The sequence below is a fragment of the Thunnus maccoyii genome, chromosome 8 (genome assembly GCF_910596095.1).
Source record: "Thunnus maccoyii chromosome 8, fThuMac1.1, whole genome shotgun sequence".
Lineage (NCBI taxonomy): Eukaryota > Metazoa > Chordata > Actinopteri > Scombriformes > Scombridae > Thunnus > Thunnus maccoyii.
In genome coordinates, this window is record NC_056540.1 from 8758157 (window position 1) to 8775385 (window position 17229).

At 44.6% G+C, this 17229-nt stretch overlaps 1 protein-coding gene across 1 annotated transcript in view; it reads right to left on the bottom strand.

Moving 5' to 3' along the window:
* Positions 1 to 824: 824 nt before the first annotated feature.
* Positions 825 to 17229, bottom strand: part of gpc4 (glypican 4) — a 32850-nt gene continuing 16445 nt past the window's right edge. Inside the window, exons 2-9 of the mRNA XM_042419630.1 lie at positions 12758 to 12916; positions 6335 to 6732; positions 5778 to 5943; positions 4876 to 5006; positions 4633 to 4779; positions 4402 to 4526; positions 4146 to 4318; positions 825 to 4060 (exon numbers count right to left, since the gene is read on the bottom strand). Coding sequence (XP_042275564.1) covers positions 3834 to 4060; positions 4146 to 4318; positions 4402 to 4526; positions 4633 to 4779; positions 4876 to 5006; positions 5778 to 5943; positions 6335 to 6732; positions 12758 to 12916 — 1526 coding nt within the window. The 3' untranslated portion in view covers positions 825 to 3833. The remainder of the gene's footprint in view (positions 4061 to 4145; positions 4319 to 4401; positions 4527 to 4632; positions 4780 to 4875; positions 5007 to 5777; positions 5944 to 6334; positions 6733 to 12757; positions 12917 to 17229) is intronic.

The following is a 17229-nucleotide window of genomic DNA, read 5'->3' on the forward strand; positions in this document are numbered from 1 at the left end:
TTGCACCTGTAACCACACCCACCAGTGATGTCACAGTGTACTGACACACCCTACAGTACTCTTCTACATCACTGCAGCAAATGAAATGTTAAACCACTGGAGGTCAGCAAAGACACATTTCAGCTGGTGAGAAGTTTTTTTTTTCTTTGAGGGGGAGAGTGTGGTGAAATAAGTTGTTTGCTGACTACTTAACAGTAAAGGGGCTTAAAATGCCCTCAAGTACTGAAACATTTCTTCTTGCACTGCTTTGTGGCTTCTCTAAAATGCGATCACCTAGATAATGTTGTGACCCTTTCTTGTCCTAAATTGTGTACTTTAAATTTGAAGTATATGCCACTGAACAATGATTTGTAATTGTCTAATGGGTTTTTCATTGGAACTCTGTATGTCACATTCACTAGCTAGAGTAGATAGATGTCTGTCATACAAGTTTAGCTCTCAGAGGTAATTTTACTGGTTCCCAGTAACTGAAAACAAGAAATCTGTCTATTCTGTACCTGGTATGCAATTCATTGTCTGTGAACTTACAATGTTTCAAATACAATACAACGTTTTAGGGTGTGGTGTTTCCCAAATCAAAGTGTCATTTGTTATTTGACAAACCTAAAATATAAAACCATCTTTCACCAACTATATTTAAACAACACGGTGATATTTACCTCAAGTGATGTCAATCCAATATCTGCTGAATACTTTCCACTATATCCTGAAACTCTTGTTGACTTTTAAGTAACAAAATAAAAAAGCTGAGTACCAACATTGGACAAATAAAGTGTAACCAGTGTATTAAGAGAGTTGATAAAAAGAAGACATTCACAACCATCTAAATATTGGCAGTCTTTATTTCAACAAGACTAAGAAATGTTGTTTAATATACATTTTCTCTTACAATTTAACATCTATCTCATCTTGTTTTTCCATAACATTTAGGAGATACTCTGACAAGTAAAAATCTGGTGTACTGTTATGGCCTCTTTTAGAGACATCTAAAACGGCTGCTCTTTATTTACACATTTTTTTATTCTTTTCAGTCAGTCACTCACTCTCTCCTCAGAAAGTGAGTTCTTTCTGTTCTTGTGGGCCAAAGGCAGATGGAAAGGTTTCAACACCCGTCCAACTCAACTTCAAAGTCACTAGACTGAAGTTGCTCTGTGGATCATTTGATCCACAGCAACATCCAGCAGCTGGACAACTCCCGCCAACCGGAAAATGTTGCTGCCCTGGCCCGCAAGCACAGACATTTACCATCATCGCCCCAAAACATTTCCTCTGACTCTCAAAAAGTTGCGTTTCTTCACACTCAACACAACTTTTCCACATGACAAGAACACATGCACAAGCCCTTGTAGAAATGTTGGTGGTACACAAAAAGCAGGAGAATTGAACCGGTCACATGCAGAAGTAACGCCAAATCGAGCTGCTGAAGCTCAGCTTCACTTTAAATTAAGGCTTCAGTATTTTAGGTGGGTTGCATAGATGTTCCTTCAAAGTCAGATACTTAACAAAGATGTCCTCATTGATTCGTTCCAAGTCTTTACAACTGAACTGATCATTAGGAACATCACTTTTTTTTTTTTTTGAAGAAAATTTAATGTAAGCTTACAATCAACTTGTCAATTTCAAAGCCAAACAAGAGGCTAAAAAGTTGTGTCCAGTATTTATCATCTGTCCTGACTGCGGCTGGTTGTTTCAGATTTGCAAGCAAAGGTCTAACATGCAAATCCATTTTTTAAATTTAACAAAATGCATATTTAAAGCCCCCAAATCTGATACCAATTAAATCAAATACTCTGTGACATTAATAATATTTTTCACCTACATTACGCATATCAAAACGTTCTGAATACTGTATTTTTGGATCATCTATGTCAGTTCTAGGAGAATGTTTGCAATGACAATAAGACACATACATAAGTTACTGTACAAAGGCTACATGAGGCAGCATATTTTTAGAGATGAAATGGCCAGGTAATGCAACTCACAGACCTGATTATCAAATTAACAGAAAATCTTATGTTGTGCTTGTCAGCTGGTAACAACGTGCTCAAAACCCAACAAGGAATCTGAGCAGATAACAGATATAAACCATTAACACCTACATTCTTTTTTACCTTAAGAAGTTGCTAATAATGTACCGAGGTTTAAAAAAAAAAAAAAAAAAAAAAAAAAAAGATCAGATCAGGCACCATACATTGCATTCATTTTGGTAGCTCTTGTAACAACACTTCAACATTCAAGTTGAAATGATGTGAATGTGAGGATGAGGATAGGTAGATCAAATGGTTCAGGATGAGTCCATTTATACTGACACAGGCCATTTAAGAGGTACAAGTGTGTATTGTGGGACAGGGGATGTGGGCAAAAAAAAAAAAAAAAAAAAAAAGAGCCCCCCAAAACTGTGCACACTGACCAAAAGTGCCCCTATTATCTGTGCACATTGTCCTCTTCCACCACCTAAAACTAGCAGTAAAATCCACTGTAGTACCTAATATATATCTTCATACCAAAAATAGCTAAAAATAACAACACCTCTTCAACATAAAACCCTGTATTAAAATAATCTTTTCTTGATTTCATTTGATCAAAGCACTGTCTTTTGTTCCTCTTCTCTAGTTTAATGTGAAACGCTCTGAACGTACATGTCGCCACCTTTTCTTTTCAAATGTAAGACTGTACAGAGTCAGATCCTCTGTGCTGAACTGAGCTTACAGTACAAAAACAAACAAACAAAAAAAAACAAAAACAAAAACAAAAACAGGGCATTCGGGACTTGTCAGCTTTGCCTTCTTCAGGGGTAACGCCAGGGGAGTCCCTCTCCTTCCAAGGCGTGATTACCTTTCACCAGGATGCCAGCCACGCATCTCAACTCTATCAGACACTTTCAACTCATCACTAGATTGCATTGACAATGAGAGCATGCATGAGGTATGACCATACTATTGAACTGTTTAGCTGAAACAATTAAATTACAAATTAATGAAACAATTAAAAGTTAGGTTGTGATAATGCTCATAGCAGACATACACTATGCATGTTTGGGCTCGCAGAGAGCCCCAAAAGCTCTTCTAAAGAATGATTCCATCTCCAGCTCAAACACAAATACCTGTGCTGTAACTTCTCACTGTACTTCTGAGAGATGAGCTGCGTTCTGCAGCCCTGAGAGGACTTTCAACATCTCTCCAAAGCAAACAGACAAAAAGCTCACACTGTTCATTCGCTGAGATCAACAAGTCTATACTACTGTAGCTAGCTTCATCATTTCTGACTGGCTGATGTATGCAAATGTATAAAAAACATTTACACTTTGCACATTCATAATTGCTATGAATTAACATTAATAACAATCACTGATTTACTTGCTATATTATTTGTTGATCTCAGAATAACGAGAATAGACTGATGAAAAGAAAGAACATCCTCAGAAATATGAAGATATGTCCCATCACAGGCACTCAATATTAGTATGGCAATCATTGAAGAAGGCACAAAATTGAATTATGAGATTAAATTGCCAAAATAAGACAATTATATAATGTTTGTAATGCTGCAGCCAGAACCATACTGTAGCTCCAAAAGAGCCATAAGGAGTAAAGGTTTACCTGGGGGGAAAAAGGGGGAAAAAGGTGGCAAAATCATATTGCTGTACACTGATGTCCTTAAAAACATACAAACAAATAATTAAAAGTGAAGTTATTGTAATATTAAGAAGAGTCTTCCCCCCAATGGCGGACAGTCCAAGGTCCTGAAGGCAGTCTTTTTAAAGTCTCTCTGACAGTTTTCCCCTTCGCTCCGTCATTCCTGGTCGTTCTCTTCCTCTCCCTGCCCAGCCAGTTTTATCTCAAGTGGTGAGCGAGCAGGGCCAGGGCCAGCGAGCAGAGCGCCAGCGCCATGCTTCCCTGTGAGGCAGCCCTGGCTCCGGATGATGAACCTCCACTCTGCACCGGATTGACCATGGGTTTGCCAGGGTTCGGTGGAGTGGAGAAGTAGATGTCCCGGTCTGTGTCGCAGGACGCAGAGTCGCAACCGCTGCCGCTCTCCTCACCTCCGCTGCCGTCCTCATCTGGACACGAGAAAGACAAGAGGGGTCAGATTTGTACAACTAGGATATCTTGTCGTAAAGAAAGTCCTACGGCTACCATCCTCACCGTTATCAATAGAGATGTCGTTGCCGCTGTGCGCGGCTTTCAGCCAACTTGTCATTTCCTTCAAAACTGCGATCTGACTGCGAATCACAGTGTCTGGCTTTGTTATATCCACGTCCACGTCAGGGTTGGACACCTGATTGGCCAGTCCATTGCCAATGACGACTGACTCGTACCTGTGTAGAACAAGCAGATGTTCAGGATGTTGGATTGTCTTGTGATAAATGAAAATGAGATTTTACATGCACGGTACCCTTACCTGCTCTTTGCTGTTCCATTCCAGCAGTCGTCCCCAGGTGCAGTCCTCTCATCTGCACACACCGTCTCTGGCAGTGTGGACCAGAACTTCTTTGCTTGTTTCAGCTTCTTCTTCACATCAATTGTCTGAGTAGGAAACACACACACACACACATAAAAACAGTCAGACACAACTACTTCAAGAAAAGAAACACATGAGTCTGGTTGTGCTGTGTGTTTTCTTAGTCCGTACCAGTCTATCTAAGCTGGTCCCTGCGGCGGTGGTGGGTCTGGCATCAGGGCTGTAGGGGCGGAAGCGGCCAGTAAAGCCTGTTTCTTTGACAGAACGTCTGGAGCGGAAGTTCATGCTTGGTTTAGGCTGCCCACATCCCTGGAAAACCTGACACAGGTGAACATAAAGTAGAAAGCAGAGTAAGTGAAACTGAATCTTTTTTATTTCTTCAGTGTGTCAAAAAGAAGAGAAAAAGATACTGACTTTCTGTGAAACTTGCATGCTGTTCTCTTGCATGTTCATGATGGCCTCTGAAATCTTCACATCGATGGGATCCGTAACAGACTCAAAATTAAAGGGACCTTCCAGCCTCTCGGCTAGACTAAGCATGGCATCTGAAAAACAGAACGTAATCATTTAAAAACACTGTAGAAAGTGATTCATTGGGAAATCTTCTGACTGAGGGTGGTGTTGCAAACAACTGCCACTAGGGGGAAGCACATGCCCACCAGCGGGAGATCATTAAAGAGTGAAAGGAGCCGTCAGATTATGGCAGAGTGAAGCTGCTGCACAGTGAGGAGGCAGCAGAAACCAGACAGGAGCAGTGTCAGCAGGCAGAGACAGACTCATGTAATGGTGGTATAGAAACCAGGGAACATGTTTTTGTCACATAAGTCTGTCACGTAGAATAAATATAATACATACAGAGGAGAGCAGAGGACATATACACCATCCTAAACGTAAAGAAACTGATCTGCTGCTGTGTTTACTAAACACAGGAGCTGCATTCGTCCTGTGGGCCACAACACGTACAATTTGTACAATCCCTCCCACTCTGCTTTACTTATACAGATTACTAAAGAATGAGGGACGTGTTTGTACATGATTTTTTTTTTTTTTTTTTTTTACAATAAACACTGTGTTTCTTTGTTATACATGTCGCACTGGTTTCATGCCCACAAAGGTAAAGAGGGGTGCATGTTTAGATAAAGATGGATTAGATAAGGTTGATACGAGTGTAGGAGCGGAAACTTTTAAAGAGCACAAAAGCAGGGAGTTATATAAACATACCCTGCTGCCAAATCAAACACTTTAAGCCTTTATGGTTATAGGTTAATTTCATAATGGCTGCAGAAGGTGTTCTTGTTCACATGACGGTCACTTACCGAGGAAGTTGTTCCATTCTGTGTCTAAGTCGGCCTGGTTGGCCAGACACCCACGCATCACATTCAGACAGTAATTCTGGCAGGGCTTCAGGGCCACTTGGCCTGAGCAGTAGGGACAGTACAACATCTTCATGGCCGCTCGCACACAGCTGGGAGACGCGCTGACCTGCAGGAGGCGGAGGGCAGTTAGCAGACTGTTATCATTGCACCACAGTTCACAGCGGAGAAACACACACTCAGACATACTTAAACTCTGAAAAAGCATGACCATTAATTTTATAAGCCAACACCACAAAGCAGTATAATCTAATCATCAATTAATCACTCAGTGCAGTGGAAAAACATGTCATACCAGAACAGCAAGAGTGGTTTATGTTATCAGACACACAGTAATGGAAACGCAGCCAGATTTTCCCAGAAAGATATGAAGTCACAGGAGGGAGGGATGGATGGATTGTGCTTTTGGAAACCACTTCAGTACCCAGAAGTAGATTTAAAGATGTATCATCTCTGACTGCTTTTGAAACAAAGAAAAGCTTTAAAGCTATCTTACTTACCGTAGAAACTTTATTGACCACCTCTGGCATGAGCGCCAGGCCGCGCACGAAGGTCCGTGCGGCGACAAACGCCCGTGTCAGCTGAATGCGGAGCTTTCGAGGCACATCGCCGAAGGGCTGCAGCTGCTCCGTGTGCCGGCTGACGCACTCCATGTAGGCGTCGCTGAATTCGTACTGCACGTTGACCAGCCGGAACATCCTCTCCAGGAGGTCGGCCCAGAACTCTGACAGCATGGAGTCCAGGTTGACGGCGGCGCTGCCGGACACGTAGTACCTCGTCAGGTCCTCGAAGAAGTTCTTGAACAGCTCTGCGTTCTGCACGTACATCATCCCGTATGTTCGCACGAACATGTTGTGCAGCGAGACCTCTGCATTTTTCAAAAGCTCACGGAAAAACTCTGCGGAGAGAAGAAGAGGGGAGGGGTTGGTGAGGTTTAGTGTGATGACTAAATGCTGAGATTGCCAGAGAGCAAGAACAAACAATCTTACGTTGTTAACATTTGAGTGCTCGTCTACAGGGAAGGATTTATTTTAGATATGTTAGGAAGGAAATTCAATTTGTATGATGGTTAACATATTGCTTAGAACATTTACAAATACTCAGGCCTGATTTCATCAGTCCTTTGTTTTTTTTATTTCACTTGTTTGGGTACAGCAGATTCACACTTCATGGGTATCCTTTTACAAAACAACACACAAACATATTGTTGGGTCTCCATCAGGTTATAATAATATACACATTCCAACATGACCACAGTGTATGTAAATAACTGAAATACTGCAGAAAGAAAAGCATATCTGAAGATCTTGAAATTTGGAGACCTCCCCCCCCCCCCCCCCCCCCCCCCCCCCCCCCCACACACACACACACACACACTTACTTCTTCAGATATTTTATTCATTTTCATTTATCTCTCCTGACATTATTTATTTTCTTCTTCTTCTTTATTTATGACTTGTTTTAACTGTGCATATGACAATAAAACACTTTAACTTGATCCTACTATGCCTGAACTGCTGCCACCATTTGAAATCAGACTGATGGTTATTCACCTGTGCCCCTGTCCTGACATTTTGAGTATCTCAACTGAAACAGTTTAAGCAGAAAATCTTGGCTGAAAGGCAAAGGAATGTGAGCTGGGATGCGGGACAGTTAGAAATTAGATGAGAGTAGTGAAGCAGGAGGGGGTGAAAGGTGGAGCCGGAGCATCTGTGTCAGGCTGAGCGAGCAGCCAAGTATGAGAGCGGCGCTGCTCCTCGTCTCTGTGGACTTGCCATTCAGCCGAGACGTCTCTCCACATCAAGCCGCTTCAAACTGACCACCATCAATGGCATTTTTCTGTTGTCACATTCCATTCGCTTTCCTTTTCTCCCCGGCTTCTCTTGGACTGTCCTTCAGAGGCATTTTCAATAGGATTACTGAATAATGCGACCCCCCTCCCCTCCCGTATATGGACCTGTACCCCCCATCCAGCCCTGCATCTCCCTCCCCTCCTCTGCTTTCACTTCATCAGTTCCTTCAGAGAGCTCTCTTCAGTAGAGACAGGGAACAATGACCTACTTCATCCTGAGGAATGTCCATCACCCCCCCCCCACCCTCCCACCCCCCTTCACTGCTTTCCCCCACCCCCAATAATCCAGGCCCCCCTCTCCCACGAACACCCCCCAACTTTCTTAATCTGAACAAAATGAGAATTCCACAGCGTCTCTGAAAAATGCTTCACCTTCAGTCTCGCGTGCACGCAAGCATACACTCACCACCTTTTCAATCATCTCTCTCTCTCTCTCTTTTTTTTTTATCCACTCTCCGTCTCCCCCTCGCTACCCCATGCGCACAGAACTTCTGTGCCGCTGCAGTTTCTCTGGGTGCCCTCTGCTCGGCTTTGAAATGTAAAGTTCCCATGCTCTCACAGAGGGAGTCACTAAACGCTCCCTGCCACCAGCGGACACACACACACACACACACACACACACACACACACACACACACACACACACACACACACACACACACACACACACACACACACACACACACACAGTCCCCAAGTAGCGCTGTCACTTCCACTTCAGACTGACACACTAAAAAGAAAAAATGAGGAAGGGGAGGGGTGAGGGCGGCTTGGGGCGGGTTAAGTTGAGGGCTTTTTTAACTCCAAATCCCCACTGTGTCACCAAGGATACCGGAAACATTGCAGCCCCTCCATTTACCTCCCCGCCATCATTGCCACCCCCCCCCCCCCACACCACCACCACCACCACCACCACACCCCAACCTCCAGCACACACACACACACATACACACACACACACATGCACAAAGCCAGGGGAGAGGGCACCAAGTTCCACGCTCCATTGACAGAGATTAAAACAAAAGGTCCACCCCCACCCCTGGAATGTCATAGTAGCCACAAGTTTAAAGTCAGTGAAAGGAGACGGAGGAGGTGAAGAGGAGGAGGAGGAGGAGGAGGAGGAAGAGGCGAGAAGCAGGAGAACAACCCAAAACTTCTCCATTTCCTTTCTACAGTTTAGCAGAGCGGTAATGCCTATATGCTAAACAGATAAGCCCTGTAATGAGTTGGCCAAATTCACTGGTTAAAGAGAGATGTGTGTGTGTGGGTGGGTGTGTGGGGGTGTGTGGGTGTGGGCTAGCAGTGGCAGCGGGGGGGTGGGTGGGGGGAAGCAGTGTGGAGGCTCTTTGGCCCGAGCTGAGGGCCTGAAGTATGAGCAGCATTACACAGGCATCTTGCATTGTCATTAAAAACAGTTTATGACACGCAGCCGTCTGCCAACAGGCCGAGGAGCTGAGCACTCCCTCCGGATTTTTCCATTAAAAAAATGCGCCTGTCGCTCAGCCAGTGGTCTGCAAGAATGTGGGTGAAAGGTTACACAGGATAGAGTGTAAGCTGTAGGAGAAATGTAAAGGAGAAGAAGAACGACTCCTGCCTCTGTAAGTATCTGTCTTTTCCTTCCTCCCCCTCTCTCTCCCTCCCTCCCTCCTCTCACCCTGTCACACTGTTCCCACATGTTACAGAGGAGCCCTAAATTATGAGCGATGATCTTCGGCCCAATCCATCACAGGAGCAGAGGAGCTGACCGATCTCCTCCCACTTCCTCCTCTGAGGAGCTCCCCCCACCTCCAACCCCCCACCCGTGTCCCTATAAACTCTGCTCCTCCCAATCTCAGCCCAGGCAGTAATTGCGTCCTATTTGTGCCAATTAGTCCCTGCTCTTCTCCCCTTTCTTATGGGATGGGATTCTGTCCCTCCTGCTGTTGGACTTCAGTGCTGTGGATGGATGTCTCTCGTTTTGTGTGTGTGTGTGTGTGTGTGTGTGTGTGTATGTGTGTGTGTATGTGTGTCTGGAGGCGAGGGGCCTTAATCCAAGTGCTTAAATCCCAGACATATGCTTGCTCTGTTGGACGGGGTCAGTGCAACAGGACAGACAGGCTGAGGCCAGGACAAACACACAGTGAGGAGACACAGAGAGGGGAGAACTATTTCTGGCTCTGGTCTTAATTGGCCATGACTCCCAGCTCCAGGCGCATGATGAGAGCCTGCCTAATCACATACACCACTTCCTGAGTTTGTTAGTGTGTGGGTGCATGTTGTTGCATCTGTCTTCATGTACGTTTGCAGCTGTGTTTATGCACATCTGCACCTCCACTCCTCACAAGCGCTTGAGCTGACGTCATCGTTGTTACTGTTCATGTTCTGTAACAGCGAATGCGATGATAAGCAATTCCTCTGCCGCTTTCTCTCCGACAGGAAATGGCCTGCTTCTGGGTGTCTCGATGTGACAACGGGAAATAATAGGAAAGCAACCTGAGCCAGTCACCGTATCCAGTGAGAGAGCCGTCTCTAATGGTGCAGGTGGAAGAAAGCACAGCAGGCCTTTGTAAAGAGATCCTACATCTAACAGTTCAGAGACAGCAGCATCCTGCCGGCAATGATGAGGTGGGGGGATACACCGGGGCTGCCCCCTGTAGGCCACCTACATGATCCTACAGCTGTGAAGGTTTTTACATGATTGGTTGGTTGTAATGATCATGTGAGAGAGAAAAAATGCCCTAAAAAACTAATAACATTCAGTAGAAAGATGCCTTCTATTTCTTGCTGTTTGGCGGTGTGATATAAAAGGGTAAACGTGGATTTTCACTTCAAAATGCTCAGCTGTAGCCACAGTGAAAGTTTTTTTTTTTTAGATGTAAAACATTAGGGGATTTTTTTTGATGCCTTTAAAGTAACAATCTTGAAGATCTCTGTTTAGTTCTCTTTGGCGGCACCTATGGCAATAAGCGGTAACTGCAGGTGTGTTTTTGGACCTCACTTCCCAGAGATCCAAACAGTGTCACCTGTGTGATGTCAAAACTAGCAGAGACTGGAAAAAAAAACACTATGTTGCTTCACACCCAAGTGAGTTGAAGAGCGAGTCTGTTGCATTAGCTCTGCCTACCCCTCTCTGCCAGACCAACCACTGCTGGGTGATGGAAAAACGTGTCACTAATTGTGCTCCGCTTGTGATTTTTCCCGGTAATGTCGCCACCAACACCCAGTTCATAATACTGCAAATGCAAGAGCTTTCATCATTGGGCCATATGCTCAATCATCATTGTGTTACCTCATTTGGCAATTATTACTTTAAACAATCATGCAGGAAGACATCCATCACAAAATCTGCACACAATGAATAACTTCAACAACTGTAGCCCTATTACACCAAAATGAAATGCAGCTACGAGAGATTTCACTTTATGCAACCAGGAAAACTTGCTCTCTTTCATATAGCAACAGATCCTGCTCTCCAACACTTACTGAAGATGATGTTACAAGATGTTACAAGTGTGTCAGATTACATGCAATTCTGAAGAGACAACTGAGGAAACTTTGCAGCCAGACTTCATGTTTAAATAGGCATTTTGACTGGCTAAAAACATGATCTACCTAGATTTTGGGATTCCACGATAAAAAATTAAACCTTAAGGTAATAATTATTCAATTAGTCAATTGCCAGAGAAGTAATCAGCAACCATTTTGATAATCGTTTAACTGTGTTTTAAGCAAAAATGCCCAAAATCCACTGGTCTCAGCTTCTCAAATGTGTATTTTTTGGTTTTCTTACTATTTTATTTTATGGTAGTAAACTGAATATCTTTGTGTTTTGGACTGCTGGTCCAAAACAAGCCTTTTGAAAACATCACCATGAGCTCTGGGAACTTGTGAGAGACATTTTTCACAATTTGCCAACATTTTATGAGAGCAAACATACATGAGAAATGAAAAGCCGATCATGAGAATAGTTGTTAGTTGCAGCCCTAAAACAAGAGTCATAGAAAGCACCGGTTGAGTCATGTAAGAAAGTGATAAAGAAGAAAGTGAAGGACAGAACTGAGCACAAAAAACGTGAAACGTGATCAACGGCGAGACAGAGAGAAGAGAGAGATGGAAAGAGAAAGAAGGGTCTGAGGGGCATAGAGAGGGGTTTTTGGGAGAGGGCTGAGTGAGGCATGAGATGGGGACAAAGGGCAGTAAGAGAGGAGAAAAAGAGGGGCGGGACAGCTCGAGCAGCCACTGCATTCCGACACGTCACATTCCTGTTCACATCTGGCTGCAATACACACGTTCCCCGATACTGGCGATCCCTCGCTCTCTTTCACAGACACATAAGATCTGAGGGTCTATGACCCGCATATGCGCAGACACGCACGTGTACACACAAATGCATAACAACGCGTACATAACTGATAACCCTCCACCCAACGTAAGAACACTTCCGAACATCTACAAGCGAAACGTTCTTTTTCAGTCTCTTGGGGCAAAATCTTCATCCTCTCTCCTCATCAAGCCTCTTTCCAGAAGGGCTGCGGTGGTGGCACGGTTGGGTGGCCGAGGGTACTCAAAGCTGTCCCACTTCCTCGGTGACTCAGCATTGTTGCATGTTCCCATGCGCTCCCACCCTCAGCAACCGAAACCTGATCCCAATATTTACAGGCGTACACACATGTGCTCTCTCTCTCACACACACACACACACACACACATAGAGGAACAGGAAGTACAGAGAAGACTGGATCTGAAAATGTGTGTGGTCCGTCTGGAAGCGCGTGTGTCTCTCTAGAGAGAAGGAAAGCGGGTGGTGAGGGACTGGGCGGTGGGAGGGAGGGGGACGATGAGGCAGGGAGCTGAGACGTTGAGAAACAGGTGGACGGGCAAACGGACACAGACTGACTGTCTCCGTTCGGGGCAGTGCACTGGCAGGTGGAAGCGTCCGTCAAAAATCATGCGGCACAAGTGCTGCTGCTGCTGCTGCTGCTGCTGCTGCTGTTGCTGCTGCAACGGAGAACACTGTGGCCAGCAGCAGAATGTAGACTGAAAGGTGGCTGGTGTGCATGTGTGTGTTTGTTTGTGTAAGTGTGTTTGCTTACTGTCAAAGTGGTCGTGCCTCTGTCTGAAGATGGATTGTAGGTTGGTGCTAAGCTTGGAGACGGGAGCTTTGATCTCCGAGTGGCTCTGCTGGCTCAGCTTCTCCTCCATCTCCACGGTGCAGCAGGAGAAACCCTGCGGACACACTTTCAGGGGGGCTCCTGGAAGAAGACGAGGAGAATACACTATTATACACCGTGTGAGATTGTGATCACGAGTCACACACTGCTACAGTATACATCCAGTCAGAAGCCTGTCAGAATACAAATCTGCTCTGCTCTGCGGGATGATTTCTCATAAAACAACACAAACTGCAACATACGTAAAGCCTCTAAAAGTCATTCAATTTCTACAATAAACTTTTGTACGCCTACAGAGAGGCTTTGTCAACATCTGTGGGGTTACTATTAAATTAACCAACTGACCAACTTTAATGGACATTTTCCTTGTTTCATCAACTGTTAATCCTTGCTTTTCTTTGAAATAAAACCTTAAGATTGTTAAGTAACAACTTCACCCCTCACAAAATCAAACGCACCTTGGGTGTGAAAACCCCCTTAACTGCACTTAAGTGGATTAATTGCAACACTCAGCTCAGAGCGGTCTTTAGCTCGCCACTTTACAGAGCCTTGCTCTTATCCTGGCACTCCGCTGTCCTGATTGATAGTTCAGAGCTGAAGCTTTCCAAGAGTGCCATGTCCCTCTAAAACACAGACTTTGAAGAGGAAGAGGATTAGCTCTTCACCCACTTTGCAGGTAAGAAGACAGAATCCAGCCATGTGCACATAGATGTAGTTAATCTAAAAAGCATTTCGACAACTGAAGAGAAATGACATTTGAAATAACACAGGAAAGCACCAGTCTTTTTTTTCACTGTTGTATCATGAACGTGGGGAAGCACCTTTTTAAACATGCATATGTATGACTGCCATGTGACCTCAGGCATCTGACTGATCATGTGATCCATTTCTGAAGTGGTGATGCTCGCTTTTATTCGCCATTTGCTCAGTAACCAAACAACATAAATCCACTTGCTGGAAACAGTGAAGAGCTGCAGGCTTAAGTGTCTCTTACAAGAGAGATGTGAAGTGTTTTTCTGTTGTTTTGGAATTTCAATGTAGATTGTGAAATGTTCTGAAAATGCTAGTCTAGACAGACAACCTTTAACATTCTAACATTTTCAAAACTGGTCTGCAGAATTGTGAACATGGCGGCGGACTGAGTCAAAAAAACCTATTCGGAGCTTTCACATCAGAACCTTTATTCAAGATGTAAATACTGCGTTTGATACGAGAGTAACTGCCAACTTTGTCAAAAGTGAGTTTAACATCCAATTAAAGGGAGGGTCAGGGGAGGACGAATGCAAAGTTGCAGCTGCAATAATGTTTTGTTTTAAACGTGGCTGTTGGAATTTGGGAGAACACAGAGATCCTTTCAGTGCATGCAGGCACCAACGGCCTGTTTAGTTTTCCCCACCAGCTCGCGCTCACTGACTCGAGGCCTGTGTGTCTGCACAGGTTCTTGCTACTTGCATGTCATACATGGACTGGAGCTTTCAATGACTTGTAATGGTATGCTGTGTTTTCTGAAAGACTCTTTGAACGTCTCAACGACATAAATTTAGCCTAAAGTGATAACGGCGGCTCCGCTTTGCACGTTTTCAACTGTGCGTAATGCACCTGTTCTTTACATGTGAAACGTAGAAATGCATGAATGTTTTATGTAAACTTGACATCCACTCTAATGTTATCATACCAGTTAACCGCTTCTTGCTGTTTCTTTACTTTAGCTTTTTGATCATTTATTCCCTGATTATTATACATGTTTCTGATCAGTTGTGAGTCGTTTTGTCACAGACATAAAATTCACTATTAAAAAAAATCAAAGCAACAAGTGACAACAGAGCAAAGGGAAAACATACCTGAGGCTTATAATATCTAAACAACAAGGCTTGTTATGTCGTTCGTTGAGCTGAACGGATTTGATAACTAAAGCCGATGCCGCTTCTCAGTTTTATTCCTACTCCGTCAGTATCATCATCATCAAAACAAACTTTCATTTCTGTTTGTCGTCGGGTTGAACATGAAGAGGTAGCCCTGCGGTATTTTACTCTCTGCTGTTTGGCTTGTTACAGTTCCTCTGGCCCGATCTCACAGCATACCACTGTGGGGTTTTTCTGTTATCTTCACCGCTGGTTGCCATGTTTAATGTATCACCATGACAACCTGAGCCATGTGGATTTGTTTCTCTGTGACAACGGTGAGGTTGTTTTAGTATTTCTGTGGATGTAATAGAAACACCCTTTTCCTTCCGTTGGAGAAGCGAGACATAACTAGTGACTTTTTTTTGTTATTTTACACATGTATACCTCTATATGGAAGAGGAGAAAAAAAAAATCTGGTTTCTAGATCAAGTTTCCTACAGCTTCAAGAGTCTGAAGTGTACTGGTAGAGCTATTAAAGCATCTCAGATACAAGTAGCCTCAGCGTACTGGGCATTTCACTGAAAGTAACGGAGCAAAATATTTTTAGAAGAGTTCCCTGCATGTCAAGCATTGTAGCTAAAATGTTAAAAAAAAAAAAAAAAATCTAAGTGTAGGGTCAGAAGTGACTCAGTGATACAATCATCTAAACAGGGCACTAGAGGGAGGGATGCACCCTGGCGCCATAAACTGGACCCCTCTGTCTGGGATCAAGTCCAAATAATCCTCAAGTCACTGCTTCTCTCACAGTCCTCTCTCCAAACTCATCTCTCTCCCTCCAACCCTCACCCGTTCCACCAGACCCCCCCCCCACCCCCACACTATACACACATGCACATACGCGCACACACACACACCCAGGCACAGTTGGCAGCCCCAACCTAAACATATTCACACATCACATCACTGCTCAACACATGGCTCTTTGTACCAGCATGATTGGAGGTACAGGGAGCACACACACACATACACACACACACACACACACACACACACACACACACACACACACATACACACACACACACTGAACTTTTAGGTGAAACAGCCCTCCAGTCTCTCCTCCAGCAGGGCCCCCTGCTTGCCCGCAGCACAGCCCGTACAATCAAAAGGGGCTATATCCACGTGGAAAATAGCCCTAGTTACCAAAGTACACAAATAAAAGTGAGATGGTCAATATTTCACAGGAATGTCTGTACAAATGTCACATTGTTAGCCCAAAGGATTAAGTCTCTGAAAACTGAAGATTCTTAGCTAATGCATACTTTGTGAAAACATTTTGGCAGCCAATTTCTCAAACCACTGGGAGAAAAATGGCACGTACCGAAGCCGGAGCACAAGAGAGTTACGAAGTTAAAAAGAAGAGTTAGATCCTATAAAAATCAACATCACGCTGGACTTTGTGTGACATGTTTCGGGCCTCGCTGTTTCACAATCGAGCTGGGTGCGTCGTCTCTCTACAGTCACGAGCATGAATAGTCTTTGTGTGATGATGGGTGACCTGGCTCTCTGTTGCCTTATGGAGTTCCTTTTAGGGGCCTCTCAAGCCGTCAGCTTCTCGAGTGCTTTAAGATGTAATAAGACACAGAGGCAGAACATTGTTCGAGTGTCACTCCGGAGAGGAAAACTGCCATTTATGGTGGTCAAAACAAGAGAGCTGCATCTTGTAAACAAACATGTGAATGTGTGTCGTGGCATTCATCAACACTCCGCTCGCTTCTCTGCTTCTCCTTTGTGGGGAGACCACCATCCCCTTTAAATGGCTCATAAAATAAGTCACTTCCCTTTGACATTGTCCTGCCTCTCAAACTGTTCTCAGAGGAAGGATGGTGGGGGAGGTGAAAACGCCTCACAGACAAAAACCAGATTAGACACCTCACCGCCCCCTCTGCCTGCCATCATGTGCCCCTGAACCAGACGGACCTCAGGGTGCCCCCCCCCCAAAACCACCACCACCACCACCGCCACCTCCCTGCGCGCCCTCCACCTCGACCGCCACCACCCTGCAGGCTTAACCAGCGAGGTCAGGGGTTAACAGCCACTCCTCTGAGAGAGGTCCTGTCCTCTGACCCTCCCTGTCCGCCAGCCAGCACATCCACCACACACAGTAACTCACAGCCCCCCCACCTACCCCACCTCCCCCACCACCACCACCACCAAACCCCAATCACTCCAATAATAACACCACCACCATACATTCCCACACACACACAAAAAAAAACATACAGGCAATTCAGAGCCATAAAAGTCGCAAACATGTGCAAAAAATATAAATAGAAAAGCTCGACGGTCATACACCCCGATCTCAAGTCATAAAAGTCCCTCAAGGATTATTTCCGTACCCTCCTGAACTCAGAACATCACTAAAGACTGCCAAGAGAGACGTGAAGGAAGCCACGGGGTACCACATGTCGCAAACCATCCACAGACTTCTGTCACTAATTGGAGCCTGGTGGTCTGTGACTGAACCAAAACCTCCGAGCGTTCACACAG